Source organism: Bison bison, unplaced genomic scaffold, assembly GCF_000754665.1.
Source record: "Bison bison bison isolate TAMUID 2011002044 unplaced genomic scaffold, Bison_UMD1.0 scf7180017864198, whole genome shotgun sequence".
Classification (NCBI taxonomy): domain Eukaryota; kingdom Metazoa; phylum Chordata; class Mammalia; order Artiodactyla; family Bovidae; genus Bison; species Bison bison.
The window spans coordinates 2,408,391-2,426,884 of NW_011494770.1; the positions used below are offsets into that span (position 1 = coordinate 2,408,391).

At 36.6% G+C, this 18,494-nt stretch overlaps 1 protein-coding gene across 4 annotated transcripts in view; it reads left to right on the forward strand.

Moving 5' to 3' along the window:
- REPS1 (RALBP1 associated Eps domain containing 1) overlaps nt 1–18,494 on the forward strand; it is a 91,357-nt gene extending 72,863 nt beyond the window's left edge. For 3 of the 4 annotated variants that reach the window (XM_010844214.1, XM_010844217.1, XM_010844218.1), the window contains 8 exons: nt 7,745–7,817; nt 9,212–9,330; nt 10,184–10,248; nt 11,973–12,158; nt 13,325–13,417; nt 14,992–15,140; nt 15,886–15,991; nt 18,228–18,494. In XM_010844214.1, the coding sequence (XP_010842516.1) occupies nt 7,745–7,817; nt 9,212–9,330; nt 10,184–10,248; nt 11,973–12,158; nt 13,325–13,417; nt 14,992–15,140; nt 15,886–15,991; nt 18,228–18,296 (860 nt within the window). In that variant the 3' untranslated portion in view covers nt 18,297–18,494. The remainder of the gene's footprint in view (nt 1–7,744; nt 7,818–9,211; nt 9,331–10,183; nt 10,249–11,972; nt 12,159–13,324; nt 13,418–14,991; nt 15,141–15,885; nt 15,992–18,227) is intronic. The other variant, XM_010844215.1, reaches the window with a different exon arrangement.

The window sequence follows — 18,494 nt, forward strand, 5'->3', positions numbered from 1 at the left end:
ATTCCTGGGTGTTTTATTCTTTTTGTTGCAATGGTGAATGGGATTGATTCCTTAATTTCTTTTTCTGATTTTTCATTCTTAGTGCATAGGAATGCAAGGGATTTCTGTGTATTAATTTTATATCCTGCAACTTTACTAAATTCACCAATTAGTGATTTTCTGATGGTATCTTTAGGGTTTTGTATGTAGAGAATCATGTCATCTGCAAACAGAATTTTACTTCTTTTCCAATATGGATTCCTTTTATTTCTTTTTCCTCTTTGATTGCCATGGCTAGGACTTCCAAATCTATGTTGTTAATAATAGTGGCAAGAGTGGGCACCCTTGTCATCTTCTTGATCTTCAAGGGGATGCTTTCAGTTTTTCACCATTGAGAATAATGTTTGCTTGGGTTTATCATATATGACCTTTATTACTTGAGATAGGTTCCTTTTATTCCAATTTTATGGAGAGTTTTACCATAAGTGTGTGCTGAATTTTGTCAAAAGCTTTTTCTGCGTCTGTTGAGATTATCATATGATTTTTATCTTTTAATTTGTTAATATGGTGTATCACATTGATTGATTTGCATATATTGGAGAAGCCTGGCATCCCTGGGATAAACCCAATATGATTTTGGTGTATGATCCTTTTAATGTGTTGCTGAATTGTGTTTGCTAGAATTTTGTTGAGGATTTTTGCATCTTATGTTCATGAGTGGTATGGACTGTAATTTTCTTTTTTTGTGATTTTCCTTGTCTGGTTTTGGTGTCAGGATGATGGTAGCCTCATAGAATGAGTTTGGAAGTGTTCCTTCCTCTACAATTTTTGGAAGAGTTTGAGAAGGATAGCTCTTCTCAAAACATTTGATTGAATTCACCTGTGAAGCCATCTGACTTGTTTTTTGGGAGATTTTTGATCACAGTTTTGATTTCAGTGCTTGTGATTGGGTTGTTCAAAATTTTTATTTCTTCCTGGTTCAGTCTTAGAAGGTTGAACTTTCCTAAGTACCTGTTCATTTCTTTCAGATTGTCCATTTTATTGACATATTATTGCTCGTAATAGTCTCTTATGATCCTTTGTAATTCTGCATTGTCTGTTGTAACCTCTTCTTTTTCATTTCTAATTTTGTTGATTTGAGTCTTCTCCATTTTTTCTTAATGAGTCTGGCTAATGATTTGTCAGTTTTGTTCATCTTCTTGAAGAACAAGCTTTTAGTTTTACTGATTTTTGCTATTCTTTCTTTTATTTTTTACTTATTTCTGCTCTGATCTTTATTATTTCTTTCCTTCTGTTAACTTTGAGATTTTTTTCCCCTTATTTTTCCAATTGCTTTAAGTGTAAGGTTAGATTGTCTATTCAGTGTTTTTCTTTTTTCTTGAGGTAGGACTCTATTGCTATAAACTTGTTGCCTCTTAGAACTGCTTTTGCAGTATCACATAGGTATTGAGTCATCATGTTTTCATTATCATTTGTTTTTCCAGGTATTTTTTTATTTCCCTTTTTATTTTTTCAGTAACCTGTTGCTTATTTTAAAACGTATTATTTAATATGTTTTAAACGTATTCTCCATGTGTTTGTGTTTTTTACAGCTTTTTTTCCCCGCAATTGATTATCTAGTCTCATAGCACTGTGGTCAGAAAAGATGCTTGATATAATTTCAGTTCTCTTAAATTTACCAAGGCTTGATTTGTGACCCAAGATGTGAACTACCCTGGAGAATGTGCCTTGTGCAGACCTTGAGAAGGAGGTTTATTTTTCTGCATTTGGATGGAATGTCCTAAAGATATCAGTTAGATCCATCTGGTCTAATGTGTCGTTGAAGGCTTATGTTTCCTTATTTTTTGTTTTGATGACCTGTCCATTGGTGTAAGTGGGGTGTTAAAGTCCCTTACTAATTGTATTACTGTCTGTTTCCCCTTTTATGACTGTAGTGTTTGCCTTAGGTGTTGAGATGCTTCTATTTTGGGTGTATAAATATTTATAATTGTTGTGTCTTCTTGGATTGATCCCTTGATCATTGTGTAGTGTCCTTCTGTCATTTTTTTGTAATATCTTTTATATTAAGGTCTGTTTTGTCTGGTATAAGAATAGTTACTCCAGTTTTCTTTCAGTTTCCATTTGCATGGTATATCTTTTTCCATTCTCTCACTTTCTGTCCATATATATCTCTAGGTCTGAAGTGGGTCTCTTGTAGACAGCTTATATACGGATCTTGGTTTTGTATCCATTCAGCCAGTCTGTGTCTTTTGATTGGAGCATTTAATCCATTTACATTTAAAGTAATTGTTGATACATATATTCCTATTGGCATTTTCTTAATTGTTTTTGTAAGTCTTTTCCTTCTCTTGTATTTCCTGCCTATAGAAGTCCCTTTAGCATTTGTTGTAAAGCTGATTTGGTGGTGCTAAATTCTCTTAACTTTTATCTGTAAAGCTTTTGATTTCTCTATCAATATTGAATGAGATTGTTGCTGGGTAGTGTAGTCTTGGTTGTAGATTTTTCCCTTTTGTTACTTTAAATATATCCTGCCATTGCCTCAGGCCTGCAGAGTTTCTCTTGAAAGAAGCTGTTAACTGTGTGGAGTTTCCCTTGTATGTTACTTGTTGCTTTTCCCTTACTGCTTTTAATATTTTTTCTTTGTGTTTAATTTTTGTCAGTTTGATTAATATGTGTCTCAGCATGTTTCTCCTTGGATTTATCCTTTAGGAAACTCTCTGTGCTTCTTGGACTTGATTGGCTATTTCCTTTCACATGTTAAGCAAGTTTTCAACTATAATCGCTTAAAAAATTTTCTCAGACCCTTTCTTTTTCTCTTCTGCTTCTGGGACCCCTTAATTTGAATGTTGGTGTGTTTAATATTTTACAACACAGTCCATGGAATTCTTCAGGCCAGAATACTGGAGTGGGTAGTTTAATATTATCCCAGCAGTCTCTGAGACTATCCCCAATTCTTCTCATTCTTTTGTGATTATTCTGCTCTTCAGCAGTTATTTTCACTTATTCTGTCTTTCAGTTCATTCTTCAGCCTCAGTTGTTCTGCTGTTGATTCCCCATAGATTATTTTTAATTTCGATAATTGTGTTTGCCTCTGTTCATTCTTTGTTTCTTCTGGGTCATTGTTAAATGTGTTAAATGACTTGCATTTTCTCCATTCTATTTCGAGATTGTGGATCATCATTACTGTCATTACTCTGAATTCTTTTTCGGGTAGTTGGCATATTTCCTCTTTGTTTATTTGGTGTTGTGGGTTTTTACCTTGGTCCTTCATTTGCACAATATTTCTCTGTTTTTTCATGTTATCTAACTTACTGTGTTTGACATATCCTCTCTTGTTTTTGGTCTTGCCATCAGTGGGTGCGGTTGGTCCAGTGGTTTGTGTAGGCTTTATGTTGGGAGGGACTTGTGCTTGCCTTCTGGTGGGAGAAGGTGAGTTTTTCCCCCCTCTAATGAGCAGGTCTGTGTTAGTGGTATGTTTTGGGGTGTCTATGGGAAGCCTGTCTCCTCTTGAGGTCTTGCTTGTTGTTTGGGTAACCTGCCCTTTGCTGGTGCTGCCAGCAGTTGAGTGGTGCTGGGTCTTGGATACAGGAAGAGGCCTTTATGGGAGCTCTCACTAATTAATACTCCCTGGGATCAGGAGTTCTCTGGCCATCTAGTGTCCTGGACTCAGTGCTTCCAACCCAGAGGCTCAGGCCCAATCTCTCATCAAGGAACCAGGATCCCACAAGCTGTTTGTTATGGCAATAAAGAGGATTAAAACAAACACACACAAAAAAGAACCCCAGACAAATGGTAAATTCAAAATCAGACAAATAGTAACAGAAACAAAGGAACACACACACACACAAAACCAAAATAGTCCAAAGAAAACAAAGTACAAGAGAGTGACCCTGTGAGCAAAGGAAACCATAAGTGATACCAACAAATTAAAAACAACACTAACTAAACAGAACAAGACCAAAGAAGAGAGCCAGCTGAGGAATAAAGCAAACAAACTAACAAACGTGGTGAAAAGAAGAAAGAAAAAAATAGAAAAGTAAAGTATATAAAAAAGATTTATATATAATAAAGAGTTTATATATAATAATCTTATTGTATATTCTATATATATGTGTATATATATTCTATATATATATAAAAAGAATATATTGCATACAATAGTGTATATATTGTACATATATATAAATAGTATATAAATCTTATATATAAATAAAATTTTTGTATAATAAGTAAGAAGGAAACAAAATGAAACAACAACAAAGAAAAAGCCCCACAGATCTGCAAAAAGCCAATGTAGAGATAGATGTATATGAAGGAAATAAAATGTGTTTTAAAAAATTCTCAAAAGCTTAAATAGATACAATAATAATGAAGTCAACAACCACAGCATCAGAGGAAAGAAAACCAGAATCAACTACAGAACAAATCAAAATATAAGAATAATAATAAATGTTTTTCTCAGGTCTCAACTGTCAGCATCCTTTCCCCTACTGTGATGCACAGTCCACTTCCACCTCGCTAGGAAACCCTCCAGTGTTGGGGGAGCTGGTCTCTAGACCAGCTGTGGGGACAGCACAGACTCTAACCTAGTTCTCCTCTTGGAGGTTCTTGCCTCCAGTGTCCACAGCTGTCAGAGCTAGGGCGTTTTGTTTTGTGGATACACTCGCCCTTCTATGCATTCCATAGACACAGGGTCTGCCTAGTTGATCATGTGGATATAATCTCTAGCTTGTATAGCTGGTGAAAAGGTTTTCAACCCTCTTCCTTGTCCACTCTGCCCCTGGAACTCAGTTGTGGTTTTATCCCCACCTCTGCTTGTGGGTCATTTACAGGAATTAGTTCCTGAGGCTGCCTCTAGGACTTGGGTCTGCCCCAGGGAGGACCAGGTGTGGAGGTGGTGCGACTGCTTCGGTTGCGGGGACTCTGATGGCGCCAGGTATGCCAGGAAGCTGGCAGCCACAGGCACAGGAGATATGGTGCTGTTAGAATCTCTTTCTAGCTTCTGGCAGCTGGCGTTCAGAGGGTCTGATGGGGGTCCTTCTCTGTTGCTTGGCATGTCAGGCACTCAGATGGCCACCTTCTCTGGGATATTCCTCTGTTACTCAGCTGCTCATGCCAGCATATAGGGGGAGAAGTGATGGCTCCACTCCTTGTATGTGACTCAGCAGTAACACCCTGCTTCCATGGCTGCCTGACTTTATTCCAAAGGCATTCCCTACAGCAGTCTCCTCCCTCCCATCCCTTGCGGCTGTTTCCCCAAAGTTAACAGCAGTCCTTGCCCTGGGATTGCGGTTACGCTCCAGCTCCCAGCTGCTCTGCGTTCTGGTGGGCTGTGTCCCTCCCTAGGCTATGTAGGGCCATGGCACAGATTGTCTGTGTCGTTCTCACTCCATTCAGACTGTCACAGATCAGCTCCTTCACTCTCCAGTAGTCTCAGATGCTTCCCCTTTGTCCCAACCGATTGCCCTGATATGGGGATATCACCCCTTCTTCCACTTCCCCACCTGGTGGGGACAGGTTCAGTTGTGCTAACTCTCCTCCTCTTTTTCCCTTCCCTTCTTTGTCCTGCCCAGTTTTGTGTGAATCTGTATATTCCTTTCCAGTGGTCAGGGACTCCTGCTAGCTCTAAGCTGATGCTCTGCAAGATCTGCATCTGAAGATGTGTTCCTGATGCATCTGTGAAGAAGAGGTGTACTCCACTTCCACCTGCTCCTCTGCCATCTTGTCTCTTATCCTTAGTCTACATTTAGAATCTGAATAATTTGAATATATAGCCACTTAGTAGTATCGTCACTGGATAATGCAGAGAATAGTCAATCCTTTTAAAGACCCCTACCCTCCATATTAATAAATGGATGCCAATTGCCACTGCACCTGCTTCAAGGCAGGCCTCCTGTTGGCCGTCCCTCTCAGCTAGCTCTTCCCCACTCCTTTCTTCCTCTCACAGGAAATTGTGTACGTGCTCATTCAGTCATTGTTAATGGAATACTATTAATATGTGTCAGGCTCTGTTCTAGACACTGAGTATTCAGCAGTAAACAAAACAAAAAATTCTTTGCCCTTATGAAGTTTGCATTTTATAGGGGAGACAAAAGAAAAAGGAAATAAAAATAACTGTATCTTAGGATATAGTTAATACCCTGGATCAAAATTAAGTTGTGAAAGGGGAGAGGGCGTGACAGTTTAAGTAAGGTGATCAAAGAAATCCTTACCAAAAAGTGGTATTTGAGTTAAAACTTGAAGGAGATGAATTTAACTGTGTGTGTATCTTAAGGAAGGACGTTTTAGGCCAAAGGAATAACCAGTATGGAGCCCTGGTTTAGGGAAGATGCCTTCTTTATATCTGCTGGAAACAGCCGGCAAACACCTGAACTAGAACTAGCATGTGGGAGAATAGTAACCGGGGAGCAGTGTAAGACTGACTTCTACCGAGAAAGATGAAACGCCATTTAGAAGGTTTCTGAATGGAGAAGTGATGTAACCTGACCTTCCTTTTTTAACAAGATCATTCTGGCTGCTATACTGGTAATAGATCAGAAGAAGGCAAGAATTCAAACAGGGAAAGACGGTTTTAGGAAACGGTTATAATAATACAGGCAAGAGATGATAATGTCTTGGCCTAGGGTGGTAGCAGTAGAAGTGCTAAGAAGTGGTCAGATTCTGGCTAAATTTTGGTAGGAAAAGACCACAGGATTTGTTTACCTTTGTGATACAGGATGTGAGGGGTGGGGGCAGGGGAATCAGGGGGATTCAAGGGATGTTAGCCAAAGCAACTGGAAATTAAAGAAGTCTATTGTAGTAGAAGATTCGTGGGAGAAAGGGTAGGAATTCAGTTTTGGACGTGTTCAGTCTGAGATGCCTATTAACAACGTCCAAATGGGAATGTGTTAATTTTAGAATCATTCCTGTACCAATTAGTAAACTTCTCAGTGATTTGACAGGAAGAAGAAGCGGGATACACTTTGAAATGAAACTAAATAACCAGTCCCTTCAATTTATAACTCTTGAAAGGTATTTCATAGTATTTCTTCAGATTATCCCTAGAGTTTTCTGTTTTAAAACTTCTTTATTGCTTCATAGCTGTTAGTCTGATTCTGGGATTCTCTGCTCCTTTATAAGATTTTGAGGAAATTGAAAATATGTCCTCAGGTGAAAAATTGGTACCCTCTGGCTAATTTCATAAGTTTTATCATTGTCTAAGCACAGTTTATTCCTTTATCAAAATTTTTAAAATTTGCATAAACAGTTTTTAAGTTCGCTTTTTAACTTAAAATGCTTCTAATTTATCCTTTAAAAATGAATTTTTTTCATTATAAAAACTATTCACACTTGTAGAAATGTAATAAACAAAAATAAGAAAATACAAATTATAATCTCACTGTTCCACAAATGACCATAATTAACATTCATTGTCCACCTTAATCTTTGTGCATGGTATATTTTTATATGAAATGAAATTGTGATATATGTACTATTTTCTGCCCTGCTTCCGTGTAACTAATTTTGAATATTTCTCTATTATCAAACAGTAACTCTTTTAGATTGTAATTGCTCTCTGTGCATAGTATTTTGTTGTATAAGTACACCATTTATTTGATTTATATCTAATCTTTTATGGTTAGTAATAAAATGATGAAACATTAACCTGTTGGCCGATCTTTGAATATCCCTGGTTTGAAACAATAATTCAATTACCTGTTTAGGGCATATAGAATAAAAAGTAAAGAAATTATTATTATTAAATAGGATATATCCCATTTATCAGCAGATGGGTACAGTAGTTCAGACTCTTTTACTTCGGATCCAGAACAGATTGGAAACAACGTAACTCGTCAAAGGTTAGTGTTTCTGTTCATTAAAAAAGCATAATTAAAGTCTTTTGTTACATTTTAATATTGAAAATTATTTGAAACCAAGTATAAATTATTTTCGGAGAAGGAAATGGCAACCCATCCAGTATTCTTGCCTGAGGAACCCCGTGGACAGTGGAGCCTGGTGGGCTGCAGTCCATAGGGTCGCACAGAGTCTAAGTGACTTAGCATGCATGCATGCGTAAATTATTTTTCTCAGTTCTTCACTTCTCTAAAGGCTGTCAGGTTACCTATTGATTTATATAAAAGGGAAATGACTTTTATTCTTTCCAAAGAAAAGCAAAGCAAAAGGAATCGTTGTCTTCTTGGTATTCTGTGGAAGGTTTAAAATAAACTGATAACTTCTTGGCAGTTGGTTTAATACAGTCCTTTTTGGTAGCTGAGCAGTGAGAGTCTCTTTAAGTATGAAATGTGCAAATTTCCTTTTAGAGCCTTATGGGACAAGTACCAAAAGAATTTGGTGTTTTAAAATGTCATCTGGACATGCAGCCTAGTGTTGGGCTACCTACCCATCCTGAAGACCTGTGTCACATGTTAACATTTCAGGCACAAACAAAAATGATACAGGACAGGGTGAGGTGGCAAAGGGGTCTGTCTCCCAGGGCTTCACCATCCTGTCAAAACTGCACAGGCCAGAAGCATCTTTCTCTGGTGCTTTTCATACATCATAAGAGTCTTTTGCCACACACCTGGAGGATGTATGGAGACACTGGTAACGTAGACTTTCCAGTAGCTCACACAGTCAGAAGGCTGCTTCTTCATATATCTTAGAGTTCTCATTTGGGATTTTAGTCTTTTTATTCCTATTAGTGAGGATCAGATTGTCTTAGTCCGTGAGATTCTTCAGAATATAGAAGACTTTGGTGGCTAATAAGCAGATCTCCAGAATGAGTGAACATGAGTATAATCACCTCTAAAATGAGTGATTTTAAGATGAGATGGCGTCTCACATAGTCAAGCCAAAGTGTACTTCAGCTTACCAAATTTAAGTAAGTTGAAAGCTAACCATATCTGAAAGTACAGTTACTCTTCTTTGAAAACAGCTTTTCAGATTAATATTGCCTTTAACTGAATATGAAAACATTACACTTGGTTAGTAGTCTACCTTGAATTCATGTTAATAACTTTTTTAAAAGTTCTTTAAAATTCTGTTAAATGTATAATTATAAAGAAGATTATTTGCTATATTAAGTAACTGCTTGTTGAATGCACATGTAAATAATACTCTATTCATTATAATACTTGTATACCCTCTGGAGAAAATGTCATACCAATAAGATCCTTTGCTGCTTAGCTAAGTTTGATTGCTTAAAAAGAAAAGCTACAATAACGTGACCAACTGTAACGGGGCCATTTTGCAGGTCTCATTCAGGAACATCGCCTGAAAACACTGCACCACCACCGCCACCTCCAAGGCCTCAGCCCTCTCATTCTAGATCATCATCTTTAGATATGAATCGGACCTTTTCCGTCACAACAGGTAGGGGTTAGAGAACTGTGACACAAATTAAATATGTTAAATTGTTAAATATATTTAGTTGATTAAAGATACACAGTATCTTGTTTTCTCTTATTTTTTTATATTTATCTAAAGAAAAATTTTAAATTGAAAAAGTATGAGATGAGAGGGAATTTATTTTCCTTAATGACTGTCTAAAATGTGAGTTCAAATGATAAAGATGGGAACCTGAGAGATGCCACAAGAGATTAAAAAAAAAAGATTTTATGTGGAGATATTAAGGAGGAAAAGCTAATAGGTCTTACATTACATGACAGAGGAGAGAGAGGAGTCATCATACTCAGAGGGTTCAATTTTTATATGACTGGTCTTACTGTTGGTCAAAATAGAAAAGTTAGGATAGAGGGTGATGATGTTCTGTTTTTGATATTATGTGGTTGGAATGATGAGAAAGAAGAGAAAAATCGACAGGTCGCTGGACCTATGGGCTAAGCAAGATTGATATATTATTTGAGAATCATTTACATAGAAATGATATACTAAAATGCTAAATGGAAAGAGGAAATTTGGAAGTCTTCGTATTTGATAGCTAAAAGTAGTCACAAAGGTGGGAAGAAAACAAGAACGTGTAGTGTTACAGGAACAGGGAGGAGCAGGACAAGTGCTGTGTGCAGTAGAGCAAGAGAAGTGAGGTCTGAGAAGAGGCTGTGAGATTCAACCATATCCAGGCAGTTTGACGAGATGGACTTGGCTTCCAGTTCTATACATTGGCATTTGAAATCTTTATCATTTGATCACATTCATTCAGCCTATCTGCTGTACTAGCAAAGTAATTATATATATTTACCAAAAGAAGACTTGTGTATTCACACAGGACAGCAACAGGCTGGAGTTGTTGCCCAACCTCCTGCAGTGCCTCCAAGACCACAGCCCTCACAGGTAATTCTCCTAGGTCTTTATTAGTAAGCATCAGTTATTATAGTCCCCTTGGTCAGTTTATCTGTTAGGTCTTTGATTCTATTCTAGAATTAGTTTGAAAATCGGGAATTGCCTAACTGTCATTCTTAATGCATATTTAATTCGGAGAAGCTAGGTCTTTTCTTAGAGGATAAGAATTCCAATAATGATTTGGGTTGTTTTTTGAAAGAAACTTAGAAGTGAACCAAATGATAGTGTCTCGGCAAAGGAGAGTTTAGAAGAAGGATCAGTGTATTGAGGGATAGGAAGTGTCATGTGTGTCCTGGATCTAGTAGTGACTCAGGGTAACCTCCCTGTATCTCCCTAGATGTGTTACTGCATCAGTGAATAAAGTGTTGCACAACTAACAGGTCAAAGTTGTTTCATCTGCATAAAACTATTATGTTCCAAAATAGATTCTAGTTTGTAGCTTAGTTTTATGTGACTGACTAGCTGCATTTTTACATGAATGAATTAGGTTGATTTTTCTGAGTTAGAGTCTTATAATGAAATTGGTTATTTGTAGTTAAAAAGATGGTTTCCTAATTATCAAAGGTACTGAAATTTGAATATTCCAGTATTTATTTTATCTAAAGGGCTAACGAAAATACTTTTACTGCATTAAGGTGTAAAACCCAGTGAATTATCTCTTGACTCAAGAACCAGTCTAGTGGGAAAAACAGACCTGTAAACAGTTATAATAGAAATGCTATAGTAGACATACTTATAAAATGATTTAGCATAGATGTCCTAGCTAGTAACATCAGGGATCACACTGAAAAAGTCAAGTAAAATGAAGGCAGTTAGACTTAAGCAGAGACTTGAAAGATAAAATACTATTTCTTGAGGAAAAGGCATTACAACCAGAAGGAGTAGCACAGAGGGTAAGGTAAGCCTGGCATATTCTTCAAGGAAAAGCTGCTGAGTTTAGTACAACTAGAGTGATGGGAAATAAAATTGAAGAGGTGAGGAAATGACAGAGCATCTCCTATATCATACTAAGATGGTGGAGTTTTTCTTGTAGGATATGGAGGATTTTTTAAGGGTGAGCAGGGGAGAGACTTCAGATTTATTCCTTTAGCTTCCTGTGCTTCCTTTGTCACAAAACTCCTCACACTGTATTTTAATCCCTTGTTTACTTTTCTCGTATCCTGCACTAGATTATCAGCTTTGTTAAGGATGGACCTTATTTGTTTGGTCAAAAGTAGATACTCAGTAAGTTTAGTTTTCAAGTGGAGACTTTAGAAGAATTGATCTTGTAAAGAGTGGAGGACAAATTGAAGGAGAGTGCACTGGTTTTCACACTTTAAAGATAACAGTCTTTTTAGAAACATAATGAAACATTTTTAAAAACAGTTTTTTAAAATAATGAACAATTATGCAGCAACCTAATTAAGAAAAAATAGACGCAAGGGGAGAATCAGAGATTAAGGCCAGAACTTCTCTCCTTTGATGCACATTCTTGGCAATAAGAATTTTGTGAAAGTGTCTTTTTATTTGGAGATTTGTTATCTTAATTTTTTAGTGTCTTGGCATTTCACTCAAGGTTTTTTAGAGCTAAATGTTACTGTAGCTCACCCTCCTGAATTTTCAGCTAATAAATCAGAGCATCCTTATAATAAATTTTCAAAGAAAAGGAAAGCTACTCTGTGACACTAGATCAGTAAAATGATTTGCTCCTTCCTGTATCCTAAACCCTCCTGTAGGCTCCTGGTCCCGTTGTGCATCGCCCAGTGGATGCCGATGGCCTAATAACTCACACTAGTACCTCACCTCAGCAGATACCAGAACAACCAAATTTTGCAGATTTCAGCCAATTTGAAGTATTTGCTGCATCAAATGTAAATGAAGAACAAGATGATGAAGCCGAGAAACATCCAGAGGTCTTGCCGGTCAGTTTTCAAGGGCTTCTCTAATTTTCTGCTGGGAATCTTCCAATATTGTGCTCATAAGCCAGTCTTTAAACAGAGGAACCCCTAAAAGAGCAGATAATAGAAGGGACATCAGTGAGTAAAATACCTGCTGTTGCTGCTTTTAGAGGGTTTCTATTCCCTAGATCAATGCTTCTCAATTTCTCACTGGCCTTAGACCACCTACTGGTTGCATAAAATGCTTAGTAAGAATCGAAAAAAAAAAAAAATGCTTAGTAAGAATCAGTATCAGGGTGAAGGGTAGATGTCACATGAAAAGATGCAACCATCTGGTTTTGGCTAAAACACTGTTCTGGGAGTTGCATTTTAATGCTAAGCATCTGATTGTGTGGTTCAAAGATTTCTGTATAAGAAGAAGCTGTGGTTGCCATAGCTACCCTCAGTTTGTTTGAGAATAAGCCCGTTTATGGGGTTGCATCTTAATGCTAAGCATTTGATTGTGTGATTTGGTGAAAATTGTATGGGAGTAAGTCACATCAGTTAGACAGACTTACAGACCACAGGATGCCAGAAATTCATCTTTGCAGCCAGTGTTCTGCGGGACTGTTTGGTTCTAGCAGCAAAAACTTCTGTATGTGGGACAGGGATCCCTGTCCTCATAAGTGTAAATATGGAGTTGGAGGGAAGAGGGGAAGTTTGCTCTGATTATTCCAATTTATACTGATCTTCTCTAATTAAAAAAACTGACGTTTGACTGGCATAATTTATATAAAGAATTTTATAGATTTGGTCCATGGAAAATTTTCTACCACCTAGTTCTTCAAACTTTTCTCCTGGCCTGGTGCTACTAGGGAAATGGGCTGTACCTCCAAGAAGGCAGAGCAGGCCTGAGGTGGGAGTAGCGGTGTGCAGCGGGTACTTGTACGTACCCTCCCCCAACCAAAGAACTTCCCAGACATCGTCTGCCATCCCCTCAGAGATGTATTCTCTTCCCTCTCTGCCCTAAAGGGGCAGATGCATGATCGTTTTACAAGGTAGTCTCAAACTCCTCTCCTCTTCATCTGAGCTTCTTACTGTTAGAATGAATGTTTTCTAAACATTTTGCTCTCTAATCTGTTACTTATATATTTATTCATATATGTGTGTTACTTAAATATAATTTGTAATAATAATATACTCATCTCTAGGTTGAAAAATCTTCTGATCCCGCAAGTTCTCGAGTTGCCAAAACAGATAGTAAAATTGAAGAAAAGACAGCTGCTAGTGCTCCCGCCAATGTGGTATACAAAAGTCTTTTATAGTATTGATTGTTTTATACATATAAAAATTATATGATATAATTTGAAAATCTTACAAGTAAAGTTAGAGATCATCTAACCCATTTCACTGCCTTAAACTGTAATACATATAACCTGTCTCAGAATACAGTCCACCTAGAGGTAGAGATGATAGCCTGTCATTTGTATTAATGCGTGCCACAGGTTCTCAGATTTTGTGTGGTTATTACATTGTTTCAAGTACATGAAGTAGAACTTCCTTTTTTGTCACACTCAGTTTCTGTTATTTCAGTTCTGAGTATAACAGGGAAAGATTATCAACCCTCTAAGGTTAATATTATACTCTCTGCTTTTTTTTAGCTGTCTTAGGAATGTTTTCCCAAAAATTTATTGCAAAAAATTTTAAACATACAGAAGAGTTAAAAGAATTTTATATTGTACAATAAAGCCACACCTTGATTGTACTATTAATATTTACTATATTTTTCTTCCAGTTTTATTAAGATATAATTGACACATAACACAGTATAAGTTAAGGTGTACAACATAATTATTTGACTTACATATATAACGAAATGACTATCAGTATGTTTAGTGAATGTTCTTCATTTCATATAAATACAGAATTAAAGAAATAGAAAAATATAACATTTTTCCTTGTGTTAATATACTTGCTTTATACCTGCATCGTTCTCTCTATATCTGTCCTTCTTATCTGTTGTTTGCATTTCAAAGTACATTGCAGATAACAGGACACTTTTTGAGAAAAAAATTTTGGTCACTTTTTTTGTTATCATTGAGACATCCCCGGTAGTCATTAAAACAGTGAGTGTTTCTGAAAGTATTTAAATGCTACTTTCTGGACACTTTTTTTTTTTTTTTTACTGTTAGTACTTCTGTAATTTTTTAAATAGTTTTATTTTGTGAGTAAATGGCAATAGATTAAAAATAATATTTACCCAAAGGGATGGCAGTTGACTCTTGTTTTTATTTATTAACAGGTCAAATCAGGTTACAGTAAATACCAGACTGTTATATTTGATTCTGTTGAGGACAGATCTCCAATAAAATAGCCATTCATTTTTAAGAGCTCTTGTATATCTTAATGAAAGATTTTTTAAAGAATTACCTGGTTTTCCACTTCTTTATAAAGTATTCATTAAGATAATATATCTTAGGATATTTGAATAGAAAACCCTATAGTGATACTGGACGCATATTTCTGGAGACTCTCTTTTATAGTTATTGAACAGATACATATTGAGTGTGTTATGTTAAAACTGAATATTATAGCCTTGAGTCACAGAATCTGGGCCTTGAGCTTGTTATGTCACCCTGTAAAAATTTTTGTCTAATAGGTACATTTACACTTGTGATGTCACTAGGAACATTCTTTCCCATTGTAATTTAAGTTAGCTGTTGCCACAAATACATAAATTGCTTTAAAGGAGGACAAGTGACCCATAATTCTTAAGAGAATGAAAGGCTTAAAGAAAGCATATGATGTTGGCAAAGTGCTAACGAACCACAAATGTCTTCAAGAAATGCTTATTATTCATGAAATTCTTGTCTCCCAGAGCAAAGGCACAACACCTCTTGCTCCACCACCTAAACCTGTTCGAAGGAGATTAAAATCAGAAGATGAATTAAGGCCAGAAGTTGATGAACATGCACAGAAGACAGGTGTCCTAGCTGCTGTTCTTGCATCACAACCTTCTATTCCTCGGTAATCAAAGCTGTTCCTAAACACGTGTAATTACTGGAAACAAAATGCACAGTAATTAAAAATATTAAACAGAAAGGAATTATGGTCAGACTGGTCCTGTAGTTGAACACAGGTCCTCCACTGTTCCCTTTTCTCATTTATGAGTAAGTGGAATATTCTTCCCACTTTTACCCGCCTAATAGTTCAACTCAAGTTACAAATCCTAGAGCAGACTTTAAAAATTATAGTGCACAGTAACACTGATGTTTTAACTATGGTTGTTCTAGAATCAAGAATTGGCAAACTAGGGCTTATGGGCCAAAGTCAGCCCATAGCCAGTTTTTGTAAGGGCTTTTACATTTTTTGTAAAATGTAAAAATTTTTTTACATTTTTGTTTAAAAAGAGAAAAAGAAAAGATGAAAAAAAAAAAAAACAATATTCAGCAGAAATGGTACGGTCTGCAAAGCTTAAAATAGTTACTGTCTGACCATTTATAGAAAAAGTTTGCTTATACCTCCTCTGCACTGACTTAAACTCAGGTGATTCTACAGAAAAGTCACTAAATCAATAACTACAGTAATTAAGCCTCTGAAGCTTAGTAGTTTTTGGTTGAGCTTTAAAACTGATCAAGCAAGGTTGAGCTATGCTAGCAGGGCAAAGATGCTTCCTCAGCATTCTGGGATTAGCCATAGATCACAGGGAAGAATGGAGCGAATTTAATAATAAGAATGAAGGTCACGTTTTTTGCTCTCTTTATCTTCTCAGGTCTGTTGGGAAAGATAAGAAAGCTATTCAGGCATCAATTAGACGCAATAAGGAAACCAACACAGTTTTGGCCAGATTGAATAGTGAATTGCAGCAACAGTTAAAGGTAATGTAGTTTCTGAATCTTTATTTGGAAAGTTCCATGGACTCAGAGCCTCTTATTGTTGAACTAGACTTGGAGGTGATCCACCAGTTCTTATGCTAGTATGAAACTTTTCCAAGTAGCAGGAGAAGTGTGGATCTAAAATGTTTTATATGCCTTTGAATCTTTTAATATTAAAAAGAATTTCCTGTACTCATTTCTTGTATGATTGCCTTATCCTACATGTATGTAAAGCATATTCCTAAAATGTTCAGTCCTGAATGTTCATTGGAAGGACTGATGCTGAAGCTGAAACTCCAATACTTTGGCCACCTGATGCAAAGAATTGACTCATTTGAAAAGACCCTGATGCTGGGAAAGATTGAAGGCAGGAGGAGAAGGGGAAAACAGAAGACCAGATGGTTGAATGGCATCACTGACTCAATGGACATGAATTTGAGTAAACTCTGGTAGTTGGCGATTGACAGGGAGACCTGGCGTGCTGCAGTCCATAGGGTCGCAAAGAGTTGGACATGACTGGGCTACTGAACTGAACTGAAAATGTTCGTTAACTTTCATAATGAAACCCAAGAGTAGAAATGTTGTGACCTCTGCTACCTCTAGGATCATATATGTGGCTGTCTATACACTAATTCTACAATGATTCGAGTATTGTAAATTTATCCTTTTATCAAAACAACTAAGATTCTGTGAAAATGACAGGTCTAAAGAAGAGGGATGGGGGCAATTTAGATCATCTCTAAAACAGAAAAGACAAACCTTAAATAGAAATGGTGCTCAGGGCCAGCGTGTACTTCTGTCATCTGTGCTTGAGAGGATGAGTTTGTTTTCTTGCTTACTACTAACCATGATTTTTTTGAATCCCTATACATAGAAACCAGCAAGCAGAATCATGTATGATTCATCAACATTATTAGGCATTCACATCTTATAAACCAGTGGTTCTCAAACCTTAATTGTATACACTTAGGAAGGGGTCACATGTTAAAATGAAAATTTTGATTCATGTCCAGTATGGAGAGGGACCTGAGACTTCTGCAATTTTTAATAAGCTTCCAGGTGAAGGAGATGCTCCTGGACAGTTGACTCCACTTTGAGTAGCAAGGTTGTAAACCATAAAGATGAGGAAGGAGTCCATGGAAATGTAAAACGAATACAGAATATTCTGTATTCTGTTCATATTCCTTTTCTAGCATTTATTAAATTGTCCGTATCTATGGCACATTTGTGTCTCTGTCCTACTAACCTGAACTCACTGAGGCTAAGTCATAATCATCCCCATTTACAGTGACCATGTAATACATTGTTCAAACCAGAGTACTTTGAAGAGAAAAGGATATGTTAATGTATAGGCCAGGACATCAGAGATAAACTGAGATTGTCCTGGATAGATTTATAACCATCATGTCTCTGTCCTCAAAACTTCACACATGTTGGGCATTTGATAAATATACGTTAAAGGAATAATATTCTTGTATAACTCTTTAGTCAAAGAAGATATTCATAGCTGTTCTGTGACTTGTGAATTTGGTCTATTGTAAAGGAAGAATGTAAAACTAAATGACAAGCTTGCTAGTAGCATACCTTGAGGTGAAAGTTTTGTTAATGCCTGTTTTTCTGAAGAACTACGAAAACCATAGAAACATGTATATAGAAGCTGGTTTTAAAAATCACGTTTCTCATTATCCTCTGAGAAAGTGTGGTACCAGATAGGAGGTAATTCTGGTTAAAACATGAGAAAAAGAAAAAAAGGATATGGCTTCATAAGAAGTTGCTGACTGAAAAGACGGCCCCAAATCGACAGTCATTAGAAATTTTGATTATAAAATACATTTATTCATTGTGAAACGGAATCTCAAAATGAGGTGCAGGAGTTGTTATGACCAGAGGTAATCACCAGGGGAGAGTATCTTTGTTAACCAGCGTATCTACAGTTACTGCAAGGGGTGGGCTTCGTGCAAAATTCATGCATTAATAGCCACCATCTGCAAATACTGGCTTTTCTAATAATGAAGGAAAAAAACATTCGATTACCCTGATTTTAAGTAATGAGAAAAAAAGATTTTAATTAAGATTGTGTTTTAATGCATGCACCTATAAAGAAACTGTTTCTAAAAGGAACAGCTGTCCCTTCATCTTCTTAAGGAACGGAAGTTGTTTTATTGATGCAGAGCTGCTGTTAGATGTGCCTTCATTTTTGTATATGTTGAAACATAACTTGTCTTTCCATCTTTTTCAGGATGTTCTTGAGGAGAGAATTTCCCTGGAAGTTCAACTGGAACAGCTTCGACCATTCTCTCACCTATAAGCCAATTGCCGTTAACTGTGAACATACCCATTTTTAAGCGGTTTTGGGTTCAAAGCCAATTTGGAGACCCAGACATTCAGCTCACTGCTTAATTCAACATTAAATTTTATGATTCTGTTTTGCCCTATATGTTCACCATTGTATTTAAGTATCTTTTATTTTTTAATTTCAACAATAAAAGGGTCAGGATGACTTTTT